Source organism: Euprymna scolopes, chromosome 38, assembly GCF_053919585.1.
Source record: "Euprymna scolopes isolate OS-2025 chromosome 38, ASM5391958v1, whole genome shotgun sequence".
Taxonomy (NCBI): domain Eukaryota; kingdom Metazoa; phylum Mollusca; class Cephalopoda; order Sepiida; family Sepiolidae; genus Euprymna; species Euprymna scolopes.
In genome coordinates, this window is record NC_136519.1 from 700,790 (window position 1) to 728,343 (window position 27,554).

Sequence of the window (27,554 nt, forward strand, 5' to 3'; positions counted from 1 at the left end):
GAGTCGGCCATCTTGGTTTAGTCAGTTCGTTCGTACAGTTTAGACAGACTACAAGTGTCTCAACAGAATGGACTCTTTTTCTTTGCTCTCTCCACCTCAATGTTATTTCAACCGGTATTGACGATTCCACTGGAATAACTACTGTGATAGCACCAGGTAGCCGGAGTCCAGCTTTTGACCAGGAACATATCACTCGGTACACATTCTCCTTAATAAACCTGTTATGTGTTACATTTTATGAAGTTGTTGTGTTTGTCATTTCAGAAGCTTGTATTGAATTATTTATTTTCTTAGATTGTGCCCTAAAAGCATCTAAATCCTAAATAAACATTATCTTTCAATCACTTATTCTATATTCTTCCCCATAGTTTAGATGTGTATATGCATGCATATATTAAACCAACCATGGCCTACCTTCATTATATAATAAAAACTATATTTCTTCTATATCACCGAGATCACTTTAGTTCTTTCATTTCCTCCCCAAACAGTTCCAATATTTTATCTCTCACTGCACAATTATTTTGCTCCTAACATAGCTAGAGTCACATTTCTATTATGTTACCTAGCATCTGCTTTTCTCTTCTGATGAGAAGCATTAAGCTTTTAAATACCATGGTATAAAGAATTTTACTTATCCTACACCTCTAATTGATGTATCATCCTTATTGAATAAACGAATAAATCTATATATTTTGGTATATATTTTTATATTGTCGTTTTCTTTTTTTATTGATACTTTATATAAGCTCCAAAGGAATTTGTTGAGGTTTGCATTATTCTGAGAAGTTTCCTCTTAAAGAATCAATCTTATTGTTATTCTTTTAACTCTCCCATATATATATATATATATATATATATATATATATATATATATATATATATATATATATATATATATATATATAGAATGAGAAGCAGAGAGATTTTAGCAATGTTATTTCTGAGATTAAAGGCAGAGTTTGAATAATCTCTTTTGGCTGCAAATCGGCTTTTTTTTTAGATAATTCCAAAATTAATATTTAGCGTTTTCAAAATAGGATTGTTCACAATCTTTGACGATTTATAGCTGCACGATGGGTTTATGCTGTAGAAACAAAATGGTAGGTTAAGAAACAAAAACTTCAATAGTAGGTTTTTTTTAGCAGACTTGCATCTTTGATGCTAAGAAAGAAATTGAAGACGTTTCAACTGAGCATGGAAAATCGTCCATCTTGGAAATGTGAACAGGCCTGAAATTTCCCAAAGTTATGCTTTCCATAATGTTTTCTTTTGTCAGTACTTTAATATGTATGTTTATAGAAAATTCTCTTGAAAATGATATGCAATATAATTAATAAAAATAACTGGATTATTTTGTAATTTACTTTAGTTTTTTTGAAGAGATCAAGGGACTAAAACTTGATTCTGCTATGGTTAAAATCTTTTGAGAAAATCTCTTATTTGTACTTCGTTGCAGCTTGGTCTTCCAGAGATTCAGCCAATGCAGATTTCAAAAAGTAATTATTATTTTTATTTTTTTCATTTTCTTTCTTTAAAGATTATAATGCTGAGTATGGGACAGCGAAATTAGCTGCAAAAATTCCCCTGCTTTTTATTGAAACCAACCGAGAGCTTTTTTAGTATCTCGCTGTTCCCTTTAGTGCAATTGTCTGGATTTTTCTTGTACTTAGTTAGGTAGGACTTCAGGTTCTTCTTCATAAGCCTTGTGGCATCTATAATAACTCGTATGATTGATATCTCCCGAAGATTCCAGTTTCTTTTCATATCATACATGAGACCTTAAAATTTGGTCTGTTTTTCTCTTTCAGCTCTGTTTAGACCTCCATCATTGAGAACATCCACTTCAAATAAGGTTGCAACTCTCTCTGACTTATTCCATATAACTATGTCAGGTTTTACAGCAGCATTTTCAAGGTAGGTGGCTGTAGAGATTACCTGGTTGTAATGTATGGTATATAAGTCATTTTCAACTGTTCTTTCAGGTGTATGTTCCCAGGATTTGCTGCTCTGTCAAAATGACTTTCCAATGAAAATGATTTGTAGCATCTTTGACAAGAATATGGTTTCTACAGTGTACTTTCCAATATGAATCATATCAGAAGAGGAAAAGACATTTGAGTAATGACCTAGACTGTTGATTTTGGTGTTGGAAAAATCCTACAGTTTGGAATGAGAAAACTGTCTTGCTAATGGCTTGGTAAAAAGAACAAACCAGAAAATTTCAAAGGTTATGTTTTTTGTGTGAGTGTTTTAATATGTAAAATTGTTTCAATATGTAAAATGGCTTTACTATGTAAAATTGTTTCAATACGTAAAGTTATAATAGATTCCCTTGCAAATGATGAGCAACATAATTAGAAAACTGAATTTCACTTTTTATTATTTTAATTTGGTTAATTTTAAGAGATCAAGGGGCTTAATCCTGAAGCTAACATTTGAGTTCATTATGATTTGAACTTATATTCGAGGACTCTATTAAGATTAGATGCTGTTCCAATTTATAGCTGCTATCTGCATTTAATGCCAGCTTGGTTTTCCAGAGATTGTTTCCAAGTATTCATTAAGATTTTTTTCATTAGGTCTGTTGCTCCTATCACAATTGGTATAACATTGATATTTTAAGGGACTATGTCATTTTTAAATCATTCTTTAGGTCCTGAGATTGTATCTTTTTCTGTTCAGCTCTATTAAGGCCATAGTAATTTGGTACCGTGACAGACTTGTTTAGTTTAATGTCCTTGTATTTTATGTATCTGCCTGACTGTATGTTTTTTTCCAAGAACACTGTCACTTTTCTGCTTGATATTATCGGTGATGGTTCATCTTTCCAGACGTTTGACGATCTGTTAAGCTGCATCTCTCCACAGATCTTCCAATAGAGGTATTTACATACTTTTTTGTGGTGGACAGTGTAAAGGCCATCTACCAATAAGGTTGGAAATTCAGACATTAGGTGGCATGGGCTCTCAATTACTGAGTGGCAGAACCTGCATGGGCCATTTGTTGTAGGTTAGCCTTTTCATTTTTCATCTTTTTCTTCTAGGGGTGAGACATCCAACCAGATGTCTGACATTTACCCCTATTTTATTAAGTCCAACCAAGAGATCTTTTTAGGATCCTAGCTGTCATTTTCAATGCAATCGTTTCAGTATGTAATTATAGGTGTTCATCCAACTCAGATTTAACCGAAAATGATTCTGCACAAACTTTACAAGAAAATTACTTATTTATTGATATTTATTTTGAGTATGTGTTTTTTTATGTCTGTCTAAATGACTTTTCAGTAAAAACGATTTACCACATTTTTCACAAGAATATGGTTTCACTCCTGTGTGTCTTCTCATATGTGTTTTCAAAGCCCACTTGGTTGTCAAGTAAGTCTTGCATACGGCACAAGTAAATGGCTTATCTCCAGTGTGAGTTTGAATATGTTTGTCTAAATGAATTTTCTGTGAAAAAGATCGGCCACATATTTCACAGGTGAATGGGTGCTCGCCAGTGTGTGTTCTTGCATGGCGTATTAAGTTTCCTTTAAAAGAAAATGATGTTCCACATGTTTCGCAACAAAATGGTTTCTCTCCACTATGAGTCCTGAAATGTTTATTTAAAGTACTTTTACCAGAAAATGATTTGCCACATTCATCACAGTAGAATGGTTTTTCGCCTGTGTGAGTTCGAATATGTGCCTTTAAATTCATTTGCTGTGAAAACGATTTATTACAAATTTCACAGGAAAATGGTTTCTCTCCAGTATGAGTTTGTATATGTCTGTCTAAATGATTTTTTTTTGTAAACGATCGACCACATATTTCACAAGTATATGGCTTCCCCCCTTTATGTGTTTTTGTATGGCGTATTAAGTGTTCTTTATTAGAGAATGATGAGTCACAGGCTTCACAAGAAAAGAGCCTCTCACCTCGGTGGGTTTGGACATGTTGTTTTAATTGAATTTTCTCTGAAAATGATTTACTACATATTTCACAAGAAAACGGATTTTCTTTAGTGTGTGTTAGCATATGTTGATGCAAAGCCATATTTACTGAAAATGATTTATCGCAAATCTCACAAGAAAATGGTCTCCTGTCTGTATGAGATTGAATATGTTGCTTTAAATGTGAAAAGGATTCGCCACAGATTTCACAAGAAAATGGCTTGTGTCCTGCATGTTTGACAATATGATTGTTCAATTGACTTTTCAATGAAAATGACTCACTACAGATTTCACAAGCATGTTGCTTCTCTCCAGTGTGCATACGCATATGATATTGCAAGAGTGACTTCTGTGTAAATGAAGTCCCACATATTTCACAAGAATGAGGTTTCTCTCCTGTATGTATTCTCATATGAATTTTCAACGCCCATTTCGTTGTGAAGCAAGACTTACACATGTCACAAGAATATGGCTTATCTCCAGTGTGAGTCTGAATATGTCTGCTTAAATGACCTATGGCTGAAAACGATCTATCACACGTTTCACATGTATATGGTTTCTCTCCAGTGTGTGTTCGCGCATGGACTATTAAGTGCCCTTTTGTAGAAAATGATGTTCCGCATGTTTCACAAGAAAATGGTTTCTCTCCAGTATGAGTCCGATTGTGTTTATTCAAATTACTCTTAATAGAAAATGATTTGCCACATATTTTGCAAGAAAATGGCTTCTCTCCAGTATGTGTTCGAGTATGTCGATTTAAATCAGTTTTTGACGAAAACATTCTTTCACATATATCACAAGGATACGTCTTCTCCATCTGTACATTTATATGTAGCTTCAACTTTGACATTTTATCATATTTCTAACATAAAACGAGCTTTTATATATCAGTAAGAGTTTTTGAAAACGATTATCTAGTATACGAGCATATAAATTTTCTCAAGATTGCATTTATATGTCAGTTTTTAACAGTGGATTTTTCGATGGAGTCAAATCTCTGATGATAGGAAACTGAAGAGCTTTCAGCTGAACATGGAATATAATAAAAACGTCTGTCTTGCTAATGGCTCGGTAAAATGAACATACCAGATATATCTAAAGGTTATTTACTTTATCAGTGTTTTAATTTGTAAGTTTATGGCATACACTCTTGGAAATGGTCACAATTAATACAAATGCTACATAAGAAAGAAAATGGATTGCTTGTTTTGTATTTTACTTCAGTTGGGTTGAAAAGATTAAGGACCCTCGTCTGTGGCTAACACTTTATGCTGCTATGCATTACATTTATATGCAAAGGCTTTTTTATGAATAAATGATGTCCTTTTAAAGGCAACTATTTGAACTTTGCTGCAGCTTGGTCTTCCAAGGATTGTATCTGTGTTAATAGAAATTCTCTGAAAACGATTATCTACAGTAGATATGAAGATATGAATTTTTCCAACTTAAATTTCACAACAAAAAATATTCATTTATGAGGACAATAATTAATTTAATCGACTTTGATTTTTATACAAAATGTTACAAACAACCCAACAATACCTTTTCTTTTCAGTGTTTATATTTTTATACACTGAGTATTGCCTCATATATTAATTAAATGATTAAATAGAATACATATTATATTGCAAGGGTTCAATTTTAATTTGTTAAATGTATTTCATCAGATATTTCGCTTTTTGCTTACTTAATATCTTCTAAAGCGTTTTCAAATTTAACAAGATTCATAAATTTCTTGTAGTTAACAAGTTTAAACATTTTAAAACTTAAATCACATTCATATTACATTCAGATAATTTCGAACATTTCAATTTATAATGAATCTATTGTTTCTGTTTCACATGAAGGTTAAAATGTTCCAAAATAAATTTTCTAACTTGATTATCTGTAAAAATAAGAGAAAATAAACATACATTATTACATACAAAATTCAAAATATTGTGATATTAATGTAACAAAGTTATAATATTTTAGAAATATTGTAAACTTCTAGAAATTGATTGTATTACTTTTAGTAACGAAATGATGCATTATATTTGTTTATATTTATAATAAATTACTAATAAATGATTATTGAACATTTAATCAATCACTTTTTACACTCAATATATATATATATATATATATATATATATATATTCATTTGGAATGTCCTTTAAGCTTACAATATTTTGCATTATTACCGACTTTTATACAAACATGATTTCTCTCATGATTTGCAGTTTTAAATTTATGTGCTAACCAGCAAAATTATATGCTAATGAATATTATTTTGCTAACTATACTCCTCTTTGGAACTACATGGAATAAGGAAAATTGTAACTTTTCAACTTGTATTCTTTGTTGAATAATAAATTGTTATAAATTTTTATTTAGAGTTCAAATTGGATTTTATATATTAGGTTGACAAGAAAGTTCCTGAAGAATTTTTAATTTTGATTTCAAATGATGTATTTTCAAATTGAATAATAAAGTGTTACAAATTTTTATTTAGAGTTCAAATTGGATTTTATATATTAGGTTGACAAGAAAGTTCCTGAAGAATTTTTAATTTTGATTTCAAATGATGTATTTTCAAATTGAATGACAACCAAAGGAAACACATGAAATGTCATCTTCCCTTCTTTTACGCAACAAGAATGACCTGTTTCTCAACTGGGTTGTGAGTTGCAATAAAAAGTGAGTTCTTTATGACAATTGGTGACACACAACTCAGTGGTTAGATGCCAATGAAGCTCCACGACACTTCTTCTCAAAGGCAGAGTTACACCAAAAGAAGGTCCTGCTGACTGTTTGGTGGTCTTCAACTAGTTTCATTCATTCCATATATATATATATATATATATATATGAGAAAGTGAATGCAAAATAACTATACATATGTTAAGTCAAGGAATTTGAAAGATGAGCTCTCAAGTAGGAAGTTCAGCTTTTAAATTCGTTGGCTTAACATTCAAATTCCCTGGTTTAAGAACATGAACTGGAACAACTATACTGAGAACATTGCAAAGGCTGCTGCAAAAGATTGGTTCTCTCTACCATGCAAAAAATATTCACACTTGAGAATATCCTGTATCTCTATAAAGTCATCATTCCCCCATGTATAAAGTATTATTGTCACATTTGGATAGGTGTATCAATAACTCGTTTCTCTCTCTCTGTATTGAACACGGTCCAAAAGGAGTTTTCAATATAACAGCTACCACACTATCAAATAAGTTGCAACCTCTGTTCAATCGTCACAATGTTACATTTCTGTGCCTTTTTTACAAGTATTTTAATAGAATGTACTTGTACTCACTCAACCTATATACCATCGACAAGCTAATTTGCACCAAAATCCCACCTCTAAACTATAGAGATGTCTACATGCTGGAAAGCCTTCTACTCTAATAGCTTCTTCCGCATGACTGCTAGATTTTGGAATTTCATCTCTGCTTCCTGCTTCACTGACTGTAAATTAAATGCAGAAGTCTACATATTATGTAAACAGAGATCTCGCTCATCTTTTCACATAGTCTGCCTGTAAACAAAAAGTAGTTCTTTACATTGATATATATATATATATATATATATATATATATATATATATATATATATATATAGGGTGTTTCAAAAGTCTTGGGAACATAACGATTTTTAATAACTCATAATGTTCCCAAGACTTTTGAAACATCCTATATATATATATATATATATATATATATATGCCTTGTTTGGATGAACAAGAGTAAAAAAAAAAACTTGTATAAATATTTCGTTCAATCTACACGGGTTGTCTAAATTATTATATGTACTGGCTTGTCATACTATTTTCTACTCAACAATCGGTGAGCATCTACTTTACAAGCCCTAAAATTAATTTATATAACCCATCCACAGAAATAGCCCAACTGCCAATATTACAGAAATATTCCTCACTATAATATTCTAAGTAACAGCAATATACTGCCAGCAGGCAGTTTAAATTCATGCAATACTAACTAAATTCAATTCTTAAAACTTAAAACTAGTATAAACTGTTGAAAAAGTCACAAAATATAAAAAGCTATGAAACATTCTCATAAAGCATTGAATGGAGAAATCTGCTTATCAGGTAACACTTTTAGTTACTTAAAAATAGAACAGTTATTAAATTCCTGATCTTCTGCAGTACTGATCAAAATACTATTCCTCATGACGAAATGTTCATTCAATTCACTTAATTAATTTAGAGCAATATTACAGTAATATTCAGAGTAATATTATGCAAAATAACTGAAGCACAAAGAAAATTACTCACACAAGAGAATATTCTATATTTTACAAGCTAAAATTCGCACATGCATGTAATATTGTTACCACATCTGGGCTGGTGCATCTACCACCAGTCTTTTACTCTTAGGGCTCAAAAAAGAGTCTCAATTATAATAGGTTTTACTCTATCAGCTAAGCCCCAATGTCTGTCCCATTATTGCAATGTTGTATCTCTGTGCCTTTCTAAAAATTACTTTAATGGAATGTTCCCTGATAAGCTAATAATACTTGTGCCCCCTCGACGTGTATACTCTCGACTAAACTGAGAAGCAGCAAAATCCCACCCCTTTACTATTGAGATCTCTAGATGCCAGAAGACCTATCCTAATAGTTTCTTCCCTAGGCTTACTAAACTATGGAATTCCCTCTCTGTTTCCTGCTTTCTACTGTAATAATTCGCAGAAGTTTACATTATATTTAAACAGATATCGCATTGCTAAACTCCACACGGTTCCCTCTTAGACTCCTTACATCCAAGTAGCAATATGCGTTATTTGGAGTGAAAAAGAGTTTAAAGAAAGCATTAAAAATGTCATAAATAATAACTATACTAGCAATAATACTCAGCGTTATTCAGAATTTAATGAGGATTCTGTTTTTATTTTGTACAAGTCTTAGAGTGGTGCCCAATGATGTACTCAGCATTTATTACATGGGAGAATGTGAAAACAATGTGACATAAATTTTAATAAAGTTCAGCAAATTCACAGTCATCTCAATTTACACCCAACATTTCCCTTATATCTATGAAAGCCATTGTGCAGTCTTGCTTCAATCCTTCCCAGTAACATTTATATTATTATTATTTTAATTCTATAATTTAAAAATCATGAATAAAATTAAGTAACACGTTATTTTCCTTTAGAGATGTCAAGTAAAAAAACCTGCACAATAATGCTGTAACTCATTTGCTCAAAATGAAAGAAACTTAAAATATACACGTACTGCGAGTTATGTAGCTTCACAATATATACGCTTACAGAGGTGTATTTCCAAAACACTTGAAGTAGTTTTTAACCAATAAAGTGGCTTCTTAAAGATTTTAAATAAATATTAATATTATATTTAAACCTCTTCCCTTTATCTAACACTAACTGTTCTACCCAGTGCTAAGTGTAACATATTTCTATTAAAACTTCTCTCTTTGCCTCTCTTTTTCTTTCTTCCTCTTCTCACACCCTCTTTCTCCTCCACCTATCTCATTCATATATTTTATCGATGACTGAGTCAACAAGAGAAAAAACACGTTGATAAAAATTAGAGTTGCTTTGCTTTAATACATAAAATGACTTAAACTCGATTATCATGGACGAAATCTGTCACAGTTTTATAATAAAAATTAAAAGAAAAATTGCAATATATTAAGGTTTTCCGCAAAAATCAAAACTCAAATTGTTATCATCTGCTGTTCTCAGTAACCTGGGATATATTTTTAAGATTAAGAGTGGCAACAAAGGGCTGACGACACAATGACATCACATTCTACCGTCCAGCTGAGTGTGAAGCTTAAATGTTGCCAATTAGATTATATATTAAAATAAGATATGCATCAAGTGCACTTGAAAGCCAAATCACAGCGTAATATTAGAAAAATAAACAAATATTTTACATGTTTGAAATTTATAACAAATATATTTCAGAGCTATACTCCATCCTCAGTATGTTGTTTTCTCTCTTTTTTTCTTTTCTTCTTTCACTCCATGTTGTAAAGTTGGAGAAAGAAATGTCTGTTTGTAAAGAACCACATGTATCTCAGTGGTTGTATTTTGAAAAGTTGGAACAGTGCATAGGCAACGTGAGAATAACGTCAAGGATGTGAATTTTATATAGAAACGTTGATTTAATTCGAATAAAATAAAATATGCATTACGTGTGCTTGAAAGCCAAATCGCAACGTAATATTAGGAAAATAAACAAATATTTTACATGTTTGAAATTTATAACAAATATATTTCAGAGCTATACTCCATCTTCAGTATGTTGTTTTCTTTCTTTTTTTCTTTTCTTCTTTCTCTCCATGTGGTAAAGTTGGAGAAAGAAATGTCTGTTTGTAAAGAGCCGTGCGTTGTATCTCATTCCATATGGAATTCACACCCTTGACATTATTCTTGCATCAGATCTATCTGAATTTATGCGAGGATGAATTATAGGTCAACATAGTGATGGTCTTAGTCAACGCAAAATAGCAGAAAATCTTTCAATATCTCTTTTTACTTTTAATAGAATTATTGTGCAATTCACAAGAGAGAACAAACAGTGCACAAACCCTCATCCAGGTCACTTCAGGCCCTCTGAAAGAACATTGCGTCTTGTGAAAAGAAATATTGAAGAGGATCCTTGGTGTAAAGCTTTTGGCGTTGCAACACAAGCTAATCTAATTCCCATAATAGCTGTCAGATATCTTCACACGTTGGGCTACTATAAAGCCATGAGAAGGAAACCTCTTCTTCGTCCTGTAAATATCAAGCACAAAAAAGATTGGGCTCATGAGATGGTGGAGTGACCTATGACCTTTTGGACCAATGTAATTTTCTCTTTTACATTATTTCTCGATAGTGGAAGGGTATGGGTATGAAGGCTCCCTCATCAAGAGTTTAACTTAAAATGACTGAAGCCAATGCTGAAACATGGGCATTTATCAGTTATGCAATTTGAAGTGATGGTCGCTCAGACCCGGTAGAGTACAAAGGAAACATTAATTCTATTAAATATGTTTCAATATTACATGGACTCCTACCAATATCTCAAGTGGTAAAATGAACCAAGGGCGACACAACATTAATTAATTACTTAATTAATTTAGAATCCGTGACAGGTACGAACATCATACAGATTCTGTTTTTTTTTTTTTTTTTTTTAATAGATTGAACTCTGGCGTGTGCCTAAAGTCGTTACTTATGTTTTCCTGTTATTCCAATTATAAATTCCATATTTCACGTGTTTATTTACATACAGACGTACGGTTGAAATAAATTGAACACGCACGCACACACTTACACTCACAAAGAAACCGATCTATTTTTATCAAATTTCAGTCTTATTTACAAATCGTATCATTTGGATTCTTAGGACTATTGTTCTCATATTGAGTATTACTTGCATTCAAGATAAGAACAGTAGTCCGAAAGTTCCAAATAATTAATCTGCATCTAAAAAATCAAAAATTAAAATCGTAATATCTTATTGTCAAGAAAGTATATCTAATTTGTGTAAATCATTTGCTTAAAGAAAAACACGGGTTTGTATTACTGTACACATAGATTCGAAAAAGTTGTCAAAAAACAAATATATAACAAATAAATGTTATCAAAGGCAAGATAAGTTACTTTTCTACCAAACTGGATATAATTTTCGTGTTTTTATTCAATTTAACATGTTTATTCAGCTCGAAAAACATGCAGTGTTTACCGATGTATTGGAAAATTCAAGATGGCGGCCGATTCTCTCTTTAACACGGTAAGTTCAGGAAAAGGTGTTATAAATAATAAACTAGACAAAATACTATTAAAAACCACCGAATATATGTCAAGTTATGTCACGGTAACATATATTGAGCGATTTTCTAACAGTATTTTGTCTAGTTTATTATTTATTGCACCTTTTTCCAAACTTACCGTGTTAAAGAGAGAATCGGCCGCCATTTTGAATTTTCCAATACATCGCTAAACACTGTATGGTTTTCGAGCTGAATAAACATGTTAAATTGAATAAAAACACGAAAATTATATCCAGTTTGGTAGAAAAGTAATTTATCTTGCCTTTGATAACATTTATTTGTTATATATTTGATTTTTGACAACTTTTTCGAATCTATGTGTACAGTAATACAAACTCCAAAACACGGAACAAAACCAGAGAACGTTGGAAAATTAATACTTACTCCTCGTCAGATCTTGTGCATAAATTTTGTCTGCTTCAAAGAAACAATAAGAATGACGATAAGGTTTGTAAATTTTAACAAAAATATAGTGACAAACAAAATGTCTTGATCAAACGACGTATTTGTTATAAACGGAAATACATTTTGAGTTATCTCCCCTTTCTATTCGCTCTTGTGTTTTACTCTTGATCGCAAAACTTAGGGAAGTAAACATTACATTGTGAGTAATGATTGTTCCGTGTTCGTTATTATAACTACTGGTTAACACGCCATATCTTATTAGACCCGTGACCATTCAAAGTTGTGCCCGGAATACTACAAATAGCAAAACGAAATAAGTAACCAAGCCTCAAAAAGTAATTTACTTGTAAGATCTTTTGTTTATTTAATATCATCTTGTGTTTCATTTTTTCCCTATGAACACATTTCACATTTCAACTTAAAAAAATACGTTATAAAATGTAAGTATAATTTCGGGACTCATGCAGAGAGTGATCCGCGCTGAAATAATAACATTATTATTTAAAAAGCCATTCTTAACATGAGAAGTCGAGGGTGTTTTTTGTACCCATTCTGTACTTTAACCTTACAATTAAAAAAAGCAAACAAACATATAATGAAACTTTAATTAAACGTGGAAATACGATTTAAAAAATAGCGCGGATCGCTGTCTGCATTAGTAGGTGTGTCAGAAACTGACCTTACGAATGCGCGAAAAATATTGAATAATTCGACCCCCTGTCTTCCCAAGCTTATAACTACTCGAAAAATGTAATTTAAACCCTAAATTTTTTTTTCAATTAAAGGAGCAAGGACCAAAAATTTAAAAAATAACAGGTTTAATAGCAAATTATGCAATATTTGTCTTTTTTTTAAAATTGGTTTTCTGTAAAAGATTTGAAAAAAATAAACGAAATTTAACTTAGATCGATTTATAAAAATCGATATAAATAAAAAAAAACAACAAAAAAACACACTTACCTTTAAAAATTACTAATCAATGTGTAGTTGCATTCTTCATTGTTAAGAATTTATCCATATTTATATTTTAAAATCCATTTATTTTTTTAAATAAAAGAATTTTTTAAACGCCTATTTGAAAAACCCGCCATCATGCAAACATTTTACGTTTTTATTTAAAACCGGAAATAGTTTTTTTTTTATTATTGTTTTGAATTACGTGTGGACAGAAGGAAGTAAAAACCACACGTTCACGTTAGCCGTCTACCTTTACGCGTAGAGAAATTTGTGCCTCCATATCTGAAAACTAGTCATATTTTATTTATAATTTTTTTCCTTAAAAAAAAAAAAAAAAAAAAAACTGTTCAAGAAATATATTTTTTTCTTTTCTCAAAAAATACATGTTTTTGATTTAATATATTAATGGAGTGATTTTTTTTTTTTAATATCTAAAAAAAAAACAAAAAAACACCATTGACTGAAATAGAAATAATTTTCGTAATAAAACGAAACTTTCTGTACAATATAAGAAGATTATAAGGTTTCATTAAAAAAAAAAAAAAAAAACAACGTGGTAAAAAAAAAAAGAAAAGAACAAAGATTTTAAACTTCGGACTTTACAGGTAAATTGCTAAAAACACTTTTTTGTTTTAAATTTGAATATATTATTTATTGATCTTTTATCTTTAATTTGTGATATATAAAACTTTGGTGAGTAAATTAATTATTTACTTTTTAATAGTCATTTCAAAATGAGGGTGGGGTTAAAAAAAACGTTTGCCTAAAATATTATATTCGGTTTATTGAAAAGAGCATAAAATTGACCCTGAAAATATCGTAAAAATTGAATCAATAGAAAAATTTTGATAGATTTTTAAAGTTTAAAAATTGAAAAATATTTAACTCGTAAAATTCAATTGATTTCATTACGTAAAAAAGATGGCTGCATGGACGTTGGCCGGCAGTTTGTAAACACTGTTTTTTTAAAAATAAAAAAATAATATTTCTATTATTTTTTATATAACTTTAATAGTTTATTTTGAAAGTATAATCCATAAAGAAAATAAACAACCCACTTTTAAAAGAGAAATTACGAGTTTTTTTTATATTTTATTTGCAGTTTTGTGTTAGGGGTGTCAAAAATCCCCCCCCCAAATTCTGATACACCTACTGCATTAGCAGCAAAGTTTCTTACACAGAATTTTCAATAAATATTTTTGCAATTATATATTGCCGGTAAAATCCCTTGAAAGCATATTGAGGTTATATGAGAAAATAAAGCTGTGTGCGCATTATAAATGTTTCTTTTCTGTTTCTTATGTTATGCATTAGTACATTAGGGGTCATTTCGAGTTAAAAGTTTATTTGTTCTAAATAATAATTTAAGCAATTTATTATTTTGGCAGACGTACACGCATTGGCTCCGATGTTGTATACAGTTCATTCGAGGGAGCATTCATTATTCTGAAAAGGAAAGAAGTTTGGCGTGTGTTGCCTTTTTTTTTTTTTGCTTGAACTTTGCACTTTTCGGATCATTTTGTTATGTTTAATTTTTGGGGGGGAAGATACTTTTTTTTTTGGCCGTGTTTTTTTTTTGTTTTGTTTGGATGGATGTTTTTTGGAGGGGAGGGACATGTTCTTTTTTTCTTTTTGGATGGAAATTTTTTGTTTGGCTGGGTTTTGTTGGGGGGAGGGTATATTTTTTTTTGCCTGAGAAAAAAAATGGCAAAAAAAAAATATCCATAAAAAGCACGGCCAAAAAAGTATCCCCCACCGCAAATAAAAATCATGTAAAAAAAAAAAAAAAATCCACTTAAAAAATAAAACAACAAAATAATCTGAAAAGTGCAAAGTTCAAGCAAAAAAAAAAAAAAAAAATGACCACACATGCCAAGTTTCTTTTCTTTTCGGAATAATAAATGTTCCCTCGAACAAACGGCGTACAACATCAGATCCAATGCGTGTACATCTGTCAAAATAATAAATTGCTTAAATTATTTATTTTAAAAACATTAACCATTAAAATTTTTTCATTTTAAATTTCCAAGTTGTCAATTTGGTCTCATTTCATTTTCTGGTGCGCTCGATCTGACTTTTTGATCACCTGTCGGGTCTCCTGAACATCAACCACATTTCATATTCTTCATTAGCCATTTACGCGAGGCATACACATTTTAATCATGATTTTCTCTAGTTCAAATGGGTCGAGCAAATAAACTTTTAACTCGAAATGACCTCTTATGTACTAATGTATAACATAAGAAACAGAGAAGAAACATTTATAATGCGTACACAGCTTTATTTTCTCATTTGACCTTAATACACTTTGAAGGGATTTTACCATATTGCTATATTTTTATATAATAAATGTTTTCATTTTCAAATATTTTTGTGTTCAAAAACAAAATCTTGTTTGTTTATTACTCGCCGTGTTATTTGACCAAGAAGAAATTGGAGTTATCGCCTCCCCCCATTTGGTGCCATTCGCGTAATGCAAAAGTGCCAATGAATGTTATCAAAGGTAAGATAAGTTGCTCCTCTACCTACCTGGAAATGTTTTTAGTAGTTTTACTCACTTTAATAAACATTATACAAAATACTGTTAGAAACCCACCCAATACATGTCATGGGAACATATATTGGATGGACTTCTAACAGTATTTTGTATACTTTTTTTAGTTTTAACTCATTTTCCCAAACTTCACGTAATTAACAGTCAGCTCGCCGGAATTTATCCTTTTCACATATATCGATAAACCCTGTATGATTTTCAAACCGATTAAATGTTTTAAAGTGAGTAAAACCACTTAAACCATTTCCAGATAGGTAGAAGAGTAACTTATCGTGCCTTTGATAACATTTATTTGTTATTTTATTTTTTATTTTTAACCACTTTTTTGTACGGCTGTGGATTGTAATACAGCCCTTAAATTCCAGTCCATTTTGTCACTACTGCATTACTTTCTCAAATTTTTGCTGAAACAGGTGTCCAATAATATCTTTGCATTGATATAATGTTAGAATTTTTACCGACGAACAAGGAGAGGAGGGGAAAAAAGATTTTTTAGCGTACAATGAAATGGTGTCGCTGCTTACAAGTATGTTTTCTTGTGATGGTACCGAATGGGTAACAAAAATTAACATGAATTCTTCGTTTTTTTGTTTTTACATGGTGGTCACCACTTATCAAGGCCCAGAAGCCACTCGGGGATAGGGGGTTATTGTGTGTACAGTAATCAATGGGATAGTATCGTAGTAATGTTTGATGCCCAGGACAGAAAAAAAACTAACTAGAACACAGAAAAACAGTTCTTCTTAACATACAACTTCTCGCTGGAATAACATGAGAATTCTTAACATGTCCATATCCAGGTGTTTCCATTATCCATAGATGGGGGGGGGGTCTTTTACTTCCTCCCTCCCCCACTCCAAATTATCACAATAACAATGTTCTGCTTACTAAACCGGACTTCCTGTTTTAAGGTAATTATGCACTTTTGTTACTGTGCTGAAATAATAACGTTATTATTTAAAAAGCCATTCCTAACATGGGGAGGGGAAGGTGTTTTCTTACTATTCTCTACTTTCACTTAACAATTTGATATAAAAGATATTGTAAAAGTTGAATTTAAGTTGAAAATACCATTAAAAAAAATAGTGCAGTACCGAAAGTACATAAGCAGCAAAAATAAGTTTTCGAAATGACATAAAAGAAAATATGCATGAGTTATGTACACAATTATAAATTTTTAAATATATTTTACAAAAATAATACTCGATTATTTTGTTTTGTACTGGCATCGTAAATATTAAAAAAATTATTTCAGCAACATTATACATGAAATCCATGTGTATTATGTTTGTTAGAGTTTTTTTGTTTTTCAAAAATTTTAATAATATAATTAAAAAAAAAATGCTTTCATGAAAAATATAAAGAAGTCAATAAATATTTCATAAGGTATATTTATAATACTAAAATTAAATTCAAAACAATGAAAAAAAAACATTGTAGGTCAATGTGTGTTGCTTGTCCAACCAAAGACCCACCTTTTGAATGTTGACATACATTTATTTATGGCAACACTTCAAAGAATATTGATGATCAAAGTTTTGATTCTCTCACTTCTAATCTGAAGACTGTGGTGCAAGGGGGGGCGCTTTTTTTAAGATTTCCAAAAACAATTTTCCTTTCCGTAACTACCAATTCTCAGATATGTTTTTTCAAGTTCTAGTTAAAATGTTTAAGGAAGCTTTCCTGTTTTGTAAACTCCTAAAACTGAATTCCATACTAGATCTATAATCCAATCTCTTTCTAATGTAGAATTGTCAGATATTTTTACCACTTCAAAAGTACAGACACCTCATGCAATACTCTAGTTTTACGAGACAGATACATCCGAAGTTGGAGTACCATTTGTGGAAGTGTCACTTAAAGCATTATTTTCTCTCTTGACAAAGGTTAAAATCGACTTTGTAATTTTATGAAGAGTCTTTCTCTACTCTCGTTATTTCTATGAAATGTGCTAGACTGAGCTCCAATCCTTTGTTCCTTTCTGTAAGAAGTTCATATCTTACGACAACTGCAAATAATTTCCCTTTTTATCTTAGTGTGCTGAATATCAAACAGCTTACACGTGCAAAGTTTTTGTCTAGAACTTACATCTGTGGAAGATGTTACCTATGCCTTACAACTTGATCGTCCTCAAGTTCAATGTCGACACATACTTGCCTTTAAACCACTGTTATAAACCAAACCAAAATTTATTAATATCATTTATCATTGCAGTTCCCTACACAGTAGTATTCTCCTCCTTTTAAGTGACAATCTACTCGTTTCACTAATCATTATCCTCGAGTGGCTTTTAGCCTTACTCATTCATTAGTAAAATATAGATGCATTATGCATTTAATTTCTGATAATTGCAGTAATAAGTATTATACATAATTATATAAACATTCATTGGCTTGATGACTAGACGATTTAATTGTTGAATGTAAACTAACAACATCCAATTTTGTTCCGTTTTTCACAGAAACTTAACTGTGTTTTTTTTAAAACTATTTAAAACTAATTATTAACATTTTAATGGAATGCTCTCGTTTTATCAAATAAGGGTTATACAATATTTTAAATTTGAAATATTTTGTGTGTATAATTTACTGACTAGAAATGCACGCGAATAATATATTTTTTTTTCACACAGTGTTCACATCAACATTATTGAAAAGAATCGAAATACTAACTAATACACGATAATCTCTTTATTCTGATTTTAATTAACCATATTACCAGCTAGAGGAATTACCAGTAAAAATAATAGAATGTAAAGTATTTGATAAATGAGCATTTGATTTAATATGAGCAGGAGAAAAAAAGTGAAACACATGCAAAAAATAATCAAAAGTTTATGATTATCAATGAGAAGTACATTAATTCCTGTTATTGTGACTTTTCCTACTATTTGACCAAACCAAGCAGAACTGGACATTGTAGACAAACTTAACATGGTAAAGCATTTGAAGTTTTTGCCAAATTAAGTAACACCCGAATTATTCTAACCAAAGAAAAAATGAGATGTATAAAGTTGAAAGATCTTATCAAGCAAATAAAATTAATGCATGGTGTTGATACCCACTCGTATAAAACTGGGTATTTAAGACAAGTTAATTAAACATTTCCTTAACTTTGCCTCAGTTAAATGAAGTCATATTGCCTATGTAAATGACATTCTTATAGAGTTATAAGCAGTAAGAGGAAATACAGATTACAACGCCAAATAAATCAGAAAATGACATTGCTTGCTATCACAGTAACAAACAAGTCATGCACACTCAGATTCAAGTACTCTATTCAACATGCATTACTCCTATAGATCTGATAAATGCTATCACGCAAGTTAAATCACCAGTAGAAACATTAAATTCGCTATATTGTATAAAGTAATCTCACAGAAACTTTGATAGCCTAAAAACTATTTAGCTGATCAAGCTGAAATATTGAGTGTTTGCTGTTCCCAAAGACCATCAGATTCATACATATAATTTTCTAAAATTGAAAATGTATACTTGCCATTAAAACAAACTAGTCTCCTAACGGAATTTTGGGTTCATTACCAAAATCCGTTTTTCATGGTAACAAAAAATGAAGGAAAAAAGGCATTTAATTTCTCGGAAATTTCTAATAGAAACAAGCAAAAGAAATACAGACCCGAATGTGTTTAAAATGATCCAAATTTATTAAACAAAAAGTTATTAATTGCTTTATTTCCCAAGGCTAGGGTTTTAAAAACACCCTTAAGAAACATTTAAAATAAATAAAAAACAATACAAAAAAGACGACAATTCTTACTTGTAAGAAAGGCTGAAAGAAAAGAACATATAAAAAAAAGAAAACAGTTCCTTTGAGTCCTTTTTTAAATTTTCTTTCTGCTCGTACAAGTTGGCAAATTAATATTTGTTCTTTACAGAAAAGAAATCCTCAAAACACAACCGGTTTCTTTCGTTAATCCTTCTTTTTTTTTTTACAAAGGCATCACCACATTATCAAGGCCCAGAGGCCACTCAAGGATAAGGGTTAAAGAGTGTACAGTAGAAATTGGTTAATATAGTAATCATTAGTAATGAAAATTTGGTAAATTTAATAACTTATATGGAACGGCTCATCAAGAACTTATTTACTTTAGACTTGAACACAACCATATTGTAGTCAGCCGGAAAGCAGGAAAACGGAAGACAATTCCACAGGCGTGCAGTTCTAAGAAAGAAGCTTTGTTCATGGAATCTACGTTTAGGTTTAGGCACAGATAAAGAGTGGGGGAAATTATTGATAGTGTTTACAGCTAGACGAGTGTTTCTTGTGAAAGTTTGGCGAGGGGGGACCATAGATTGAAGCTCAGTTGAACACTTTCCATGAAAATTACGATACATCAGAGACAAACTCGCAACATCTCTTCTGTGAGATAGAGGTTGCAAGGAGGAGAAAAGGACATCTCCTACGAGGCTACGAAGTCTATTTTGAACTCTATCAAGGCAGGACAAGTCCTTTCTAGCAGCTCCTGCCCAGATGTGGCAACAGTATTCCATCCTTGGACGTACCTGGCTCTTATATAGGTAGAGAATAGCATCAGCAGTGAGATATCTACTGGATCGATAGAAAGATCCCACCATTTTTATGAGACTAATTTTCCAGTCGATAAAACCTTTGCTTTTTAATAACTGGGACTAATTTTCCAGTAGATAAAACCTTGGTGTTTTTTAATAACTGGAACAAAATTACAATGAAACTCTAATAAGTCTTCCTAAAGGAAAAGAAAAAAAAACCCGTGATGAATTTAATGTCAACTCTCTTTGACGGAGCCCGAAATAAAACCTCCTCCTTGTCGGCAGGTGATCTTCGAACTGATGAAAATGGGCAAAAGCCGTTTCTTCCTCCCCCTCCCTCTCCAGAGGGTAGAAGGGTAGCAGACTGCTGGAAGGGAATTATAATAATGATGATGATGGAAGTGATCAGCAAAGGCTGGTCAACGAGTGGATTCCTTTCCCCAAATGCTGAGATGTTGAATGTGTGTATATAAAAAATAAATAAAAATTATTTCTTTATTAAAATTTCACCCCCCTCCCTAAATATGTTGACTGAAAAAGTAAAGCAACTTTTAGCGTATCCAAATTATGTTTCTACTTAGATTAAATTACAATATTTATAATTTATTTTTTGCAATTTACTGCTCTCGGAAGTTAAATGATAAATATATAGATCAACCCCTTTGTGATCCACGTGTTTCTTTTTAAGGAAGGTAGTAAACAATTAATCTACACTATTGATATGCAACATGGAGAGAGCTGAAGTTATCGCAAAAATCATGTCTTTCATTATTCTTTTACATGCCAGACCACGTAAAAGGCTGGGAATATACTAATGACGACCACCCTAGCTTCTCCTGCCTTATCCAAGCATTGTATATGCGTTCAGAGAGGACTGTTAAAATATACAATAGAATGGGCTTTCCTAAATCTATTCTGTCGTTCAGACAGTAACTTAGCTTTTACAAGGTGATGGCTTAGTGCTTGATTGATTAAAGACACAAACATTTCAGTAAGGAGGAGGAGAAGATTAATGGAGCACTAATTGTGCATGCCAATTCTTTTACCAGCATTGTTGAATACAGGTACTACATGCCCAATTTTACAGCTATTAAGGAAACAAGATCTAGCAAGATATTTCATATAGAATTTGAAGATTACAGGAGCTAGCTCAGTGGAGCATTCATTTATTTGTATAGCAAGAATAAGATCAGGCACACATTCCTTGACATAGTCTAACTTTTTTATTATATTGCTGATATGAGATGGGATGATTTTTAGTTTATCGAGTGTTTAAATTTTCGAGTTGCTTGTGGAGTCCAGGTGAAGTTGAAGGCAAATTACTGGCCAAGCAGTTCAGCTTTCTCAGTTGTCTGGCAAACAACCTCATGGATGTTGAAATAAGGAGGGATTATTTATTACCTTTTATTTACTACATTATTATAAAATTTCCAGAAATTGAAAGTTTTTCTGTTCTTTAACTCAATGCATTGTCTGTTAATTTTTATATACCTTCTGTTGGATGTGGCTACTACACTCTTACAATGATTTCCTGCATCTCAAAGTTTTTTTCCTGTTTGTATTTGACTTATGGTAAATTAATCAGTGGAATGCATGCTATTTTATCCAATGGTTACTGTGTGGCTTGCTAGAGTGGCAGGAAATTGCTGTTGAATTGCTTTCAGATCCTATGAAATCAGTCTGGCAATATTTAATTTTCCTCTTGACAAAAACGTATATGTATAATAGTATACAAAACTGGTTATTTCAGAATTAATCAAATATGCAAATTCGTATTATCATTTCGACTACTTACTAGTAACTGATCCAATTAAGTATTAAGCATAATCTACTTTATCTATCCTGGAGGATGAATATACTCGTAAAATGTACAAATAAAGCAAATAAAGTAATCCTTATATCATTTCATATTTATGTAAAGGAAATATTCAAGAATGTTTGTCACTGTAATTCAAAAATGATTGTAGCTAATTAAACTAAACTGAATTATCTTTACATTACATGTCTTTCATATTATTTCGATTCTTCAAACTTTTTTCATATTGAGTATTATTTTCACATTTCAGTCATTGCAATCTCAAACCTTGTCGAACTCAAAAATCTTGTAAAAATTCAGTTGTAAAGTTACACTTTTCTGGAGGTTGTAGGTTTAATCATCAGTGCGAGTAACACTCAAAAATACAATTGAGAATTACTTAGGACTTGTATTCAGTCATGGCTGATGGAACGAGTGTAAGCTATTTCTATGAATCAAATAAAGAGTTTAGGTCAAGATTTTATGCAGATTCCCAAGTTCGACAGAAAGTTTCCCAATTTTTATAAAATTCACCTGAAGAAAGTCGAAGGTTTCATGGATCTAAATGTTAAAATTTCATTGTTATGCAAAGGAAATATTCAAGAGTATTTGTCATTGTAAACGAATCTAGCTGATTGAAGCAAACTGATTTTAACATTTCATACGTGTTTATTATTTTTCTGTTTTATTTCAGAATAATGCCTCAGCAAACAGAAGAGAAACGTTTTCCTTGTACATTTTGTGGGTTTTCATTTTTGTATAGATCATTGCTGAAGAATCACATGTATATACACACTGGTGAGAAACCATATTCTTGTGAAATATGTGGATCTTCATTTTCTCGACGATCAACATTAAATGTTCACATCCGTGTGCACACTGGGGAGAAACCATTTTCCTGTAAAACATGCAAATCTTCATTTTCTCAGAAATCAACTTTAGAAAAACATATGCGCACACACACTGGTGAAAAACCATATTGTTGTGAAATCTGCAGCACATCGTTTTCTCAGCAATCCACATTAGAAGAACACATACGCACACACACTGGTGAGAAACCATTCTCCTGTGAAATATGTGAAATTTCATTTTCTCACCAATCAGCATTAAGAAGACACATACGTATGCACATTGGTGATAAGCCACATTTTTGTGGAGTCTGTGACAATTCATTTATCACAAAATCAGACCTGCAGAGGCATACCGATAGACATGCTAGAAAAAAACCACATTGTTGTAAAATTTGTGCCATTTCTTTTTTAAAAAAATCAGAATTACAGATACATATGCGTACGCATACTGTAGAAAATCCACATTCTTGTGAAGTATGCGGCTCATGTTTTGCAAGAAAATCACATTTGTTGAACCATTTGGCTACACACACTGAAGTGAAATCACATTCTTCTGAAGTATGTGGCCAATCTTTTTCATGTACATCAGACTTAAATTTACATATACGTTCTCACACTGAAGAAAAAACAGAAATTTCTGAGTTATGTGGTTCCTCTTTTATCCAGAAATCAAAGTTGCAAACAGATTTGAGTAAACACACTGGAAATAAATTACAGCTTTGTGTAGTATGTGGCTCCTCTTTTTCCAGGAGAGCAGATTTGTTGAGACATTTGGGAACACACAGTGGATAGAAATCATATTTTTATTAAATATGTCGATTTTTATGTCTATAAGTAATATTTACAGAGCACATAAAAACACACTGGGGAAAAACATGTACAAACTAGAACAACCCTTCAACGTCCTCGTTAAAGACAGTATATATGAACAGTTTTCACATGCAGGAATGCATTTATGACAAGCAGTACAGCTAGTAAAGGTTGTCAGACACACAGACACAGTAGCAGTTGCATGCAGTACACAGACACAAAATAAAAAGCGCATACAAGTGTATAACAGCAGTCTGCAATGATATAACTGTTTATTTGACCTTATGACTGCACACGTGTTGGCGCATCTCCATGTGACCTTTTGTGACCTGCACTTCCTCTTCCTTTATTCAACCCTTTTTTCAACCCAGCTCATGACATGACGTAACATATTTTCACATGCCTCTTAACGAAACATGCATTGCCTTGTGAAGTAAGAATTGCATTTTAAATATGGTACAAACTGTATGAACGTACTCTTTTGCTTGTTTTAAATAAATAATGTTAATTCTGTATACGGGTAGAATGGTTTTCTTTGTTACTAAGTCGTCACAACACACCTTTAGTATATCTTGAAGAAAGAACAAGTAGAATACAGTACAAAACTATTTGTTCATTAATACTTAAGCTTCTTTAACGATTACAAGAATTCGAACTTGCGAAGCTAGATTTGGAATTGAGAATTCCAATCATAAGTTAAAATAAATACAGAATGTTATTGAAAATAAGGAATGTGGAATCGCAATTGTTTAGCTCACACAAAATAGTTAAATATCTGTTTATTGGAAAAGGAATGTAATGATGAAATTTGTTTCTGTTAAAAATGAAAATTAAAATAAGGAATCTAATCGTCAATTGAAATTGTAAACATATTTTGTAAAGAGTACTTGAAAAATAGGTTACTGAACTCGGGGTCATGTCAGTGTGGCATGTTTTGCAACGTGATGAAATGTCAGGCAACATGCTCGATGAACACATGTTTAATCATGCGATGACGTGACAATTTCTCAATATAGGTAGAGTTTTAGATGCAGTCTGAGAGAGAGGTCAGAGACAGCTGCTGACACCAAACCTTGGAAGCGAAGGTTAGAGAAGAAAAGCCATGTAAAGAAACTTTGAATTCCTTAAGCGAAATCAGGACTGGTTATGAAATAAAGGACGTCATCATGTGTTTTTGTATCCGCATCGTCGTGTTGTTATTCAACAGAAAAGGTATCGTCCATTTATGTTATAAGAACCTTGATAAAATCATCTAAAAATATGTGTTAGAAAGTATATGTGTTAAAGTATAAATGTTATAGAAACACTCTCGTTCACAGAGCTGTCAAAAGTATAAATGTCAAACTCTCGGTCTATCTATCAAGATATTCATAAATCTCCTTCTAGTTGAATTACAGGCTGGGTGCTCTTGTAGTAGTATGTACCTGTCCGTCTCGTTATATATAAGATCTGTCTCTATCTCTACAAACATGAACACTCCTAAGACTGTCTCTATCACTCTAAGACTCTTACAAGCAAGAACACTAAATAAGAACAACGAAACATATACACATAGTTGGTACGTCAAAAACAAACCGATATGTAACATATATGTATTTGGTGCCGTAACCAAGACCGTCTTAAAAGACAAGATGGCCGGTGGGCAAAAATAATTTTATCTGCTGACATCATCACGGATAGTCCCTTAACATTTGGTTGCTTAACACCGGTAGTCACCGGTAGTCACTCACGGATATCATAACGTCTTGAAGTCAGTGTAATATTTCTTTTTTTATTAAAATGCCTTCACGGTGCATCGTTCCAAATTGCCGAGGAAATTATCGTAAAGGACCAAAAGTGACAGTATTTTCATTTCCGAAAGATAAAGAATTATATTGCCTATGGATTAATGCAGTAAAAAGAAAAGATTTTACACCATCTCCATTCAGCAAAGTAAGTTTTAACGTGCTCCCCCTGTATTTAACACAATGTAACTATAATTTAATTCAAGATTATCATCCTAAGTTTTTTACCATTCAAAAGAAGAAGCTTCAAATAAATTGCTAATATTAAAAAAAAATTTTTTTTACAGCATACAAAACTAATGAAAATGCGAGACAACATTTGCGTTTACATTATCGACTCTTTAAAACACGTTCTTTTGAAGAGACGATTTTTTTAAGCTGTTGACACACATGTTTTAAAAATCTAGCAAAAATTAATTTTCCTGAAATTTTCAATATTTAAAAATAAATTATGCCGGCTGATAAAATTTTTAAACTTTTTTTTAAAGCTAGAAAGATAAAATTTAAAAATACTTATTTTTTTATATATATATATATATGAAACTAAACTAAAAAAAAATGCGCGTTCACTCGTGGTCTTATAGTTCATTTCATTAACGTATTTTAACAAACTGAAAATATGGATATAAAAAAATGATTTTGCATGTTATTTTTGTTATGTGGTGAAATAATCTTAAATAAGAAACATGATTATTTCTTTAGGTTAATTATTTTTTTACTGTGCAATACTTGCAAATGAATTTATTAAAGTTTAAAAAAATGGTTAAATATGAAGAATAACTCCACCTTCGAGAATTCCTTTAAAATTACCACTTTTATAGGTTTTCGGGTGCGCTGAAAACGAAAATAACATTTAAAATTAAGGCAAACGAGTATTTTCTAAGATATCTTTAAAAAAATTATTTGTTTCCTGGAATTTTAAAGGATTTTCCGAGGGTAAATAGTGGCCACAAAGTGGATGGTCAGTTTACGTTAAATTATTTTAGAAAAGTGATCCCCCACTTTTTTAACTAACATTTCTTGGAAACTACTCGTTTGCCTTAATTTTAAATGTTATTTTCGTTTACAGCGACCTCAAAAATCTATAAAATTAGGAATTATAAAGGAATTTTCCAAGGTGAAGTAATTCTTCATATTTACCAAAAACTGTTTATGACTATTTTAGTCAACAACAACAAAAAAAAGTTCATTAATAATTATTTTTCTATCTTATCGTTTTTTTGTCATGTAATTTTTTTAAAAGTCAAACATATGGTACGGTTTTCTTTTAAATTATTTCTTTAGGTATGTGAACTTCATTTTCGACCTGAAGACATACGGCGAGAGACTACAGCATTTGATGAAAAAACCGGAAAGTCAATCACTGCTAAATTAAAAAATCTATGTCTTAGAGATGGTGTTATTCCTAGAATACTACCAAACTGTCCCTCCTATTTATCATCATCAACCACTTTTAGAGAGTTCCCTAATGCAAAGAAAATGCGTTTAGAAAACTCTGCCCTTAAGCGTGCCTTATGTGAAAGTGTTGCTGACGAGTTAGAGTTACAAAACGTAACACTTTCCATAGCATCGATGATTTGGAAACAAAATTGAACTTCCTAAATAAAAATTATTGGACTTTTATTAGGCAGGAAAATACCATTATGATATATCATATATACAGATGCCCATGCCCAAAGATAAAAATGTCCCTTGTAATTGAATCGGACTTGGCCGTTGCAGTATTCTGCAATGATGTTAAAATGAGTTCTATAGGAGAGTATAAGGTTCCTCAACATGTAACCGATAAAAATACTCTACAGATTTTGATGGAAAACATGAAAAAATGGACATCGTTTTTCAGTTAAACTAATTCATCGTTCGTTTTTCAGTTTTGATTTGAAAAAAAATATTGTTCATATGATTTAAAAAAATATTCATTTCGATTAAAAAAAAATTCATTTCGATTTAAAAAATTCATTTCGATTTTTAAAAATATTGTTTTTGATTTTGAAAAAATATTGTGGTTCATTTGCATTTAAAAATATGGTTCATTTTGATTAAAAAATATTCATTTTGATTTAAAAAAAATATTGTTCATTTTGATTAAAAAATATTCATTTTGATAAAAAAAAATCATTTTGATTTAAAAAAATTCATTTTGA

The 27,554-nt window shown here is 31.3% G+C and overlaps 2 protein-coding genes across 3 annotated transcripts; one reads left to right on the forward strand and one right to left on the reverse strand.

The window, feature by feature from the left end:
* Positions 1-918: 918 nt before the first annotated feature.
* LOC145263042 (uncharacterized) lies at positions 919-12,234 on the reverse strand. The gene is made up of 2 exons (XM_080119871.1): positions 12,110-12,234; positions 919-5,819 (listed from the first exon to the last, which is right to left on the reverse strand). Exon 2 carries the CDS (start codon positions 4,782-4,784, stop codon positions 3,231-3,233), a length of 1,554 nt encoding a protein of 517 aa, XP_079975997.1. The 5' UTR covers positions 4,785-5,819; positions 12,110-12,234; the 3' UTR covers positions 919-3,230.
* Positions 12,235-12,305: 71 nt separating this feature from the next.
* Positions 12,306-27,429, forward strand: LOC145263044 (THAP domain-containing protein 1-like). 2 transcript variants are annotated; one of them, XR_013864460.1, is made up of 2 exons: positions 12,306-12,476; positions 26,695-27,429. XR_013864460.1 is itself a non-coding variant. In XM_080119872.1 (2 exons), the coding sequence occupies exons 1-2, from the start codon at positions 25,406-25,408 to the stop codon at positions 27,001-27,003; spliced, it is 462 nt and encodes a 153-aa protein (XP_079975998.1). In that variant the 5' UTR covers positions 24,670-25,405; the 3' UTR covers positions 27,004-27,429. The 2 variants fall into 2 exon arrangements, 1 of the variants encoding a protein (XP_079975998.1); XM_080119872.1 differs by lacking the exon at positions 12,306-12,476 and adding an exon at positions 24,670-25,558.
* Positions 27,430-27,554: the final 125 nt, after the last annotated feature.

Excerpts from the sequence above, each read along its gene's own strand:
- LOC145263042 (XM_080119871.1), bottom strand. The coding sequence starts at position 4,784 with ATGTCAAAGTTGAAGCTACATATAAATGTACAGATGGAGAAGACGTAT.
- LOC145263044 (XM_080119872.1), top strand. The coding sequence starts at position 25,406 with ATGCCTTCACGGTGCATCGTTCCAAATTGCCGAGGAAATTATCGTAAA. Across the intron at positions 25,559-26,694 it reads CACCATCTCCATTCAGCAAA|GTATGTGAACTTCATTTTCG; the intron begins GTAAGTTTTAAC and ends TTATTTCTTTAG.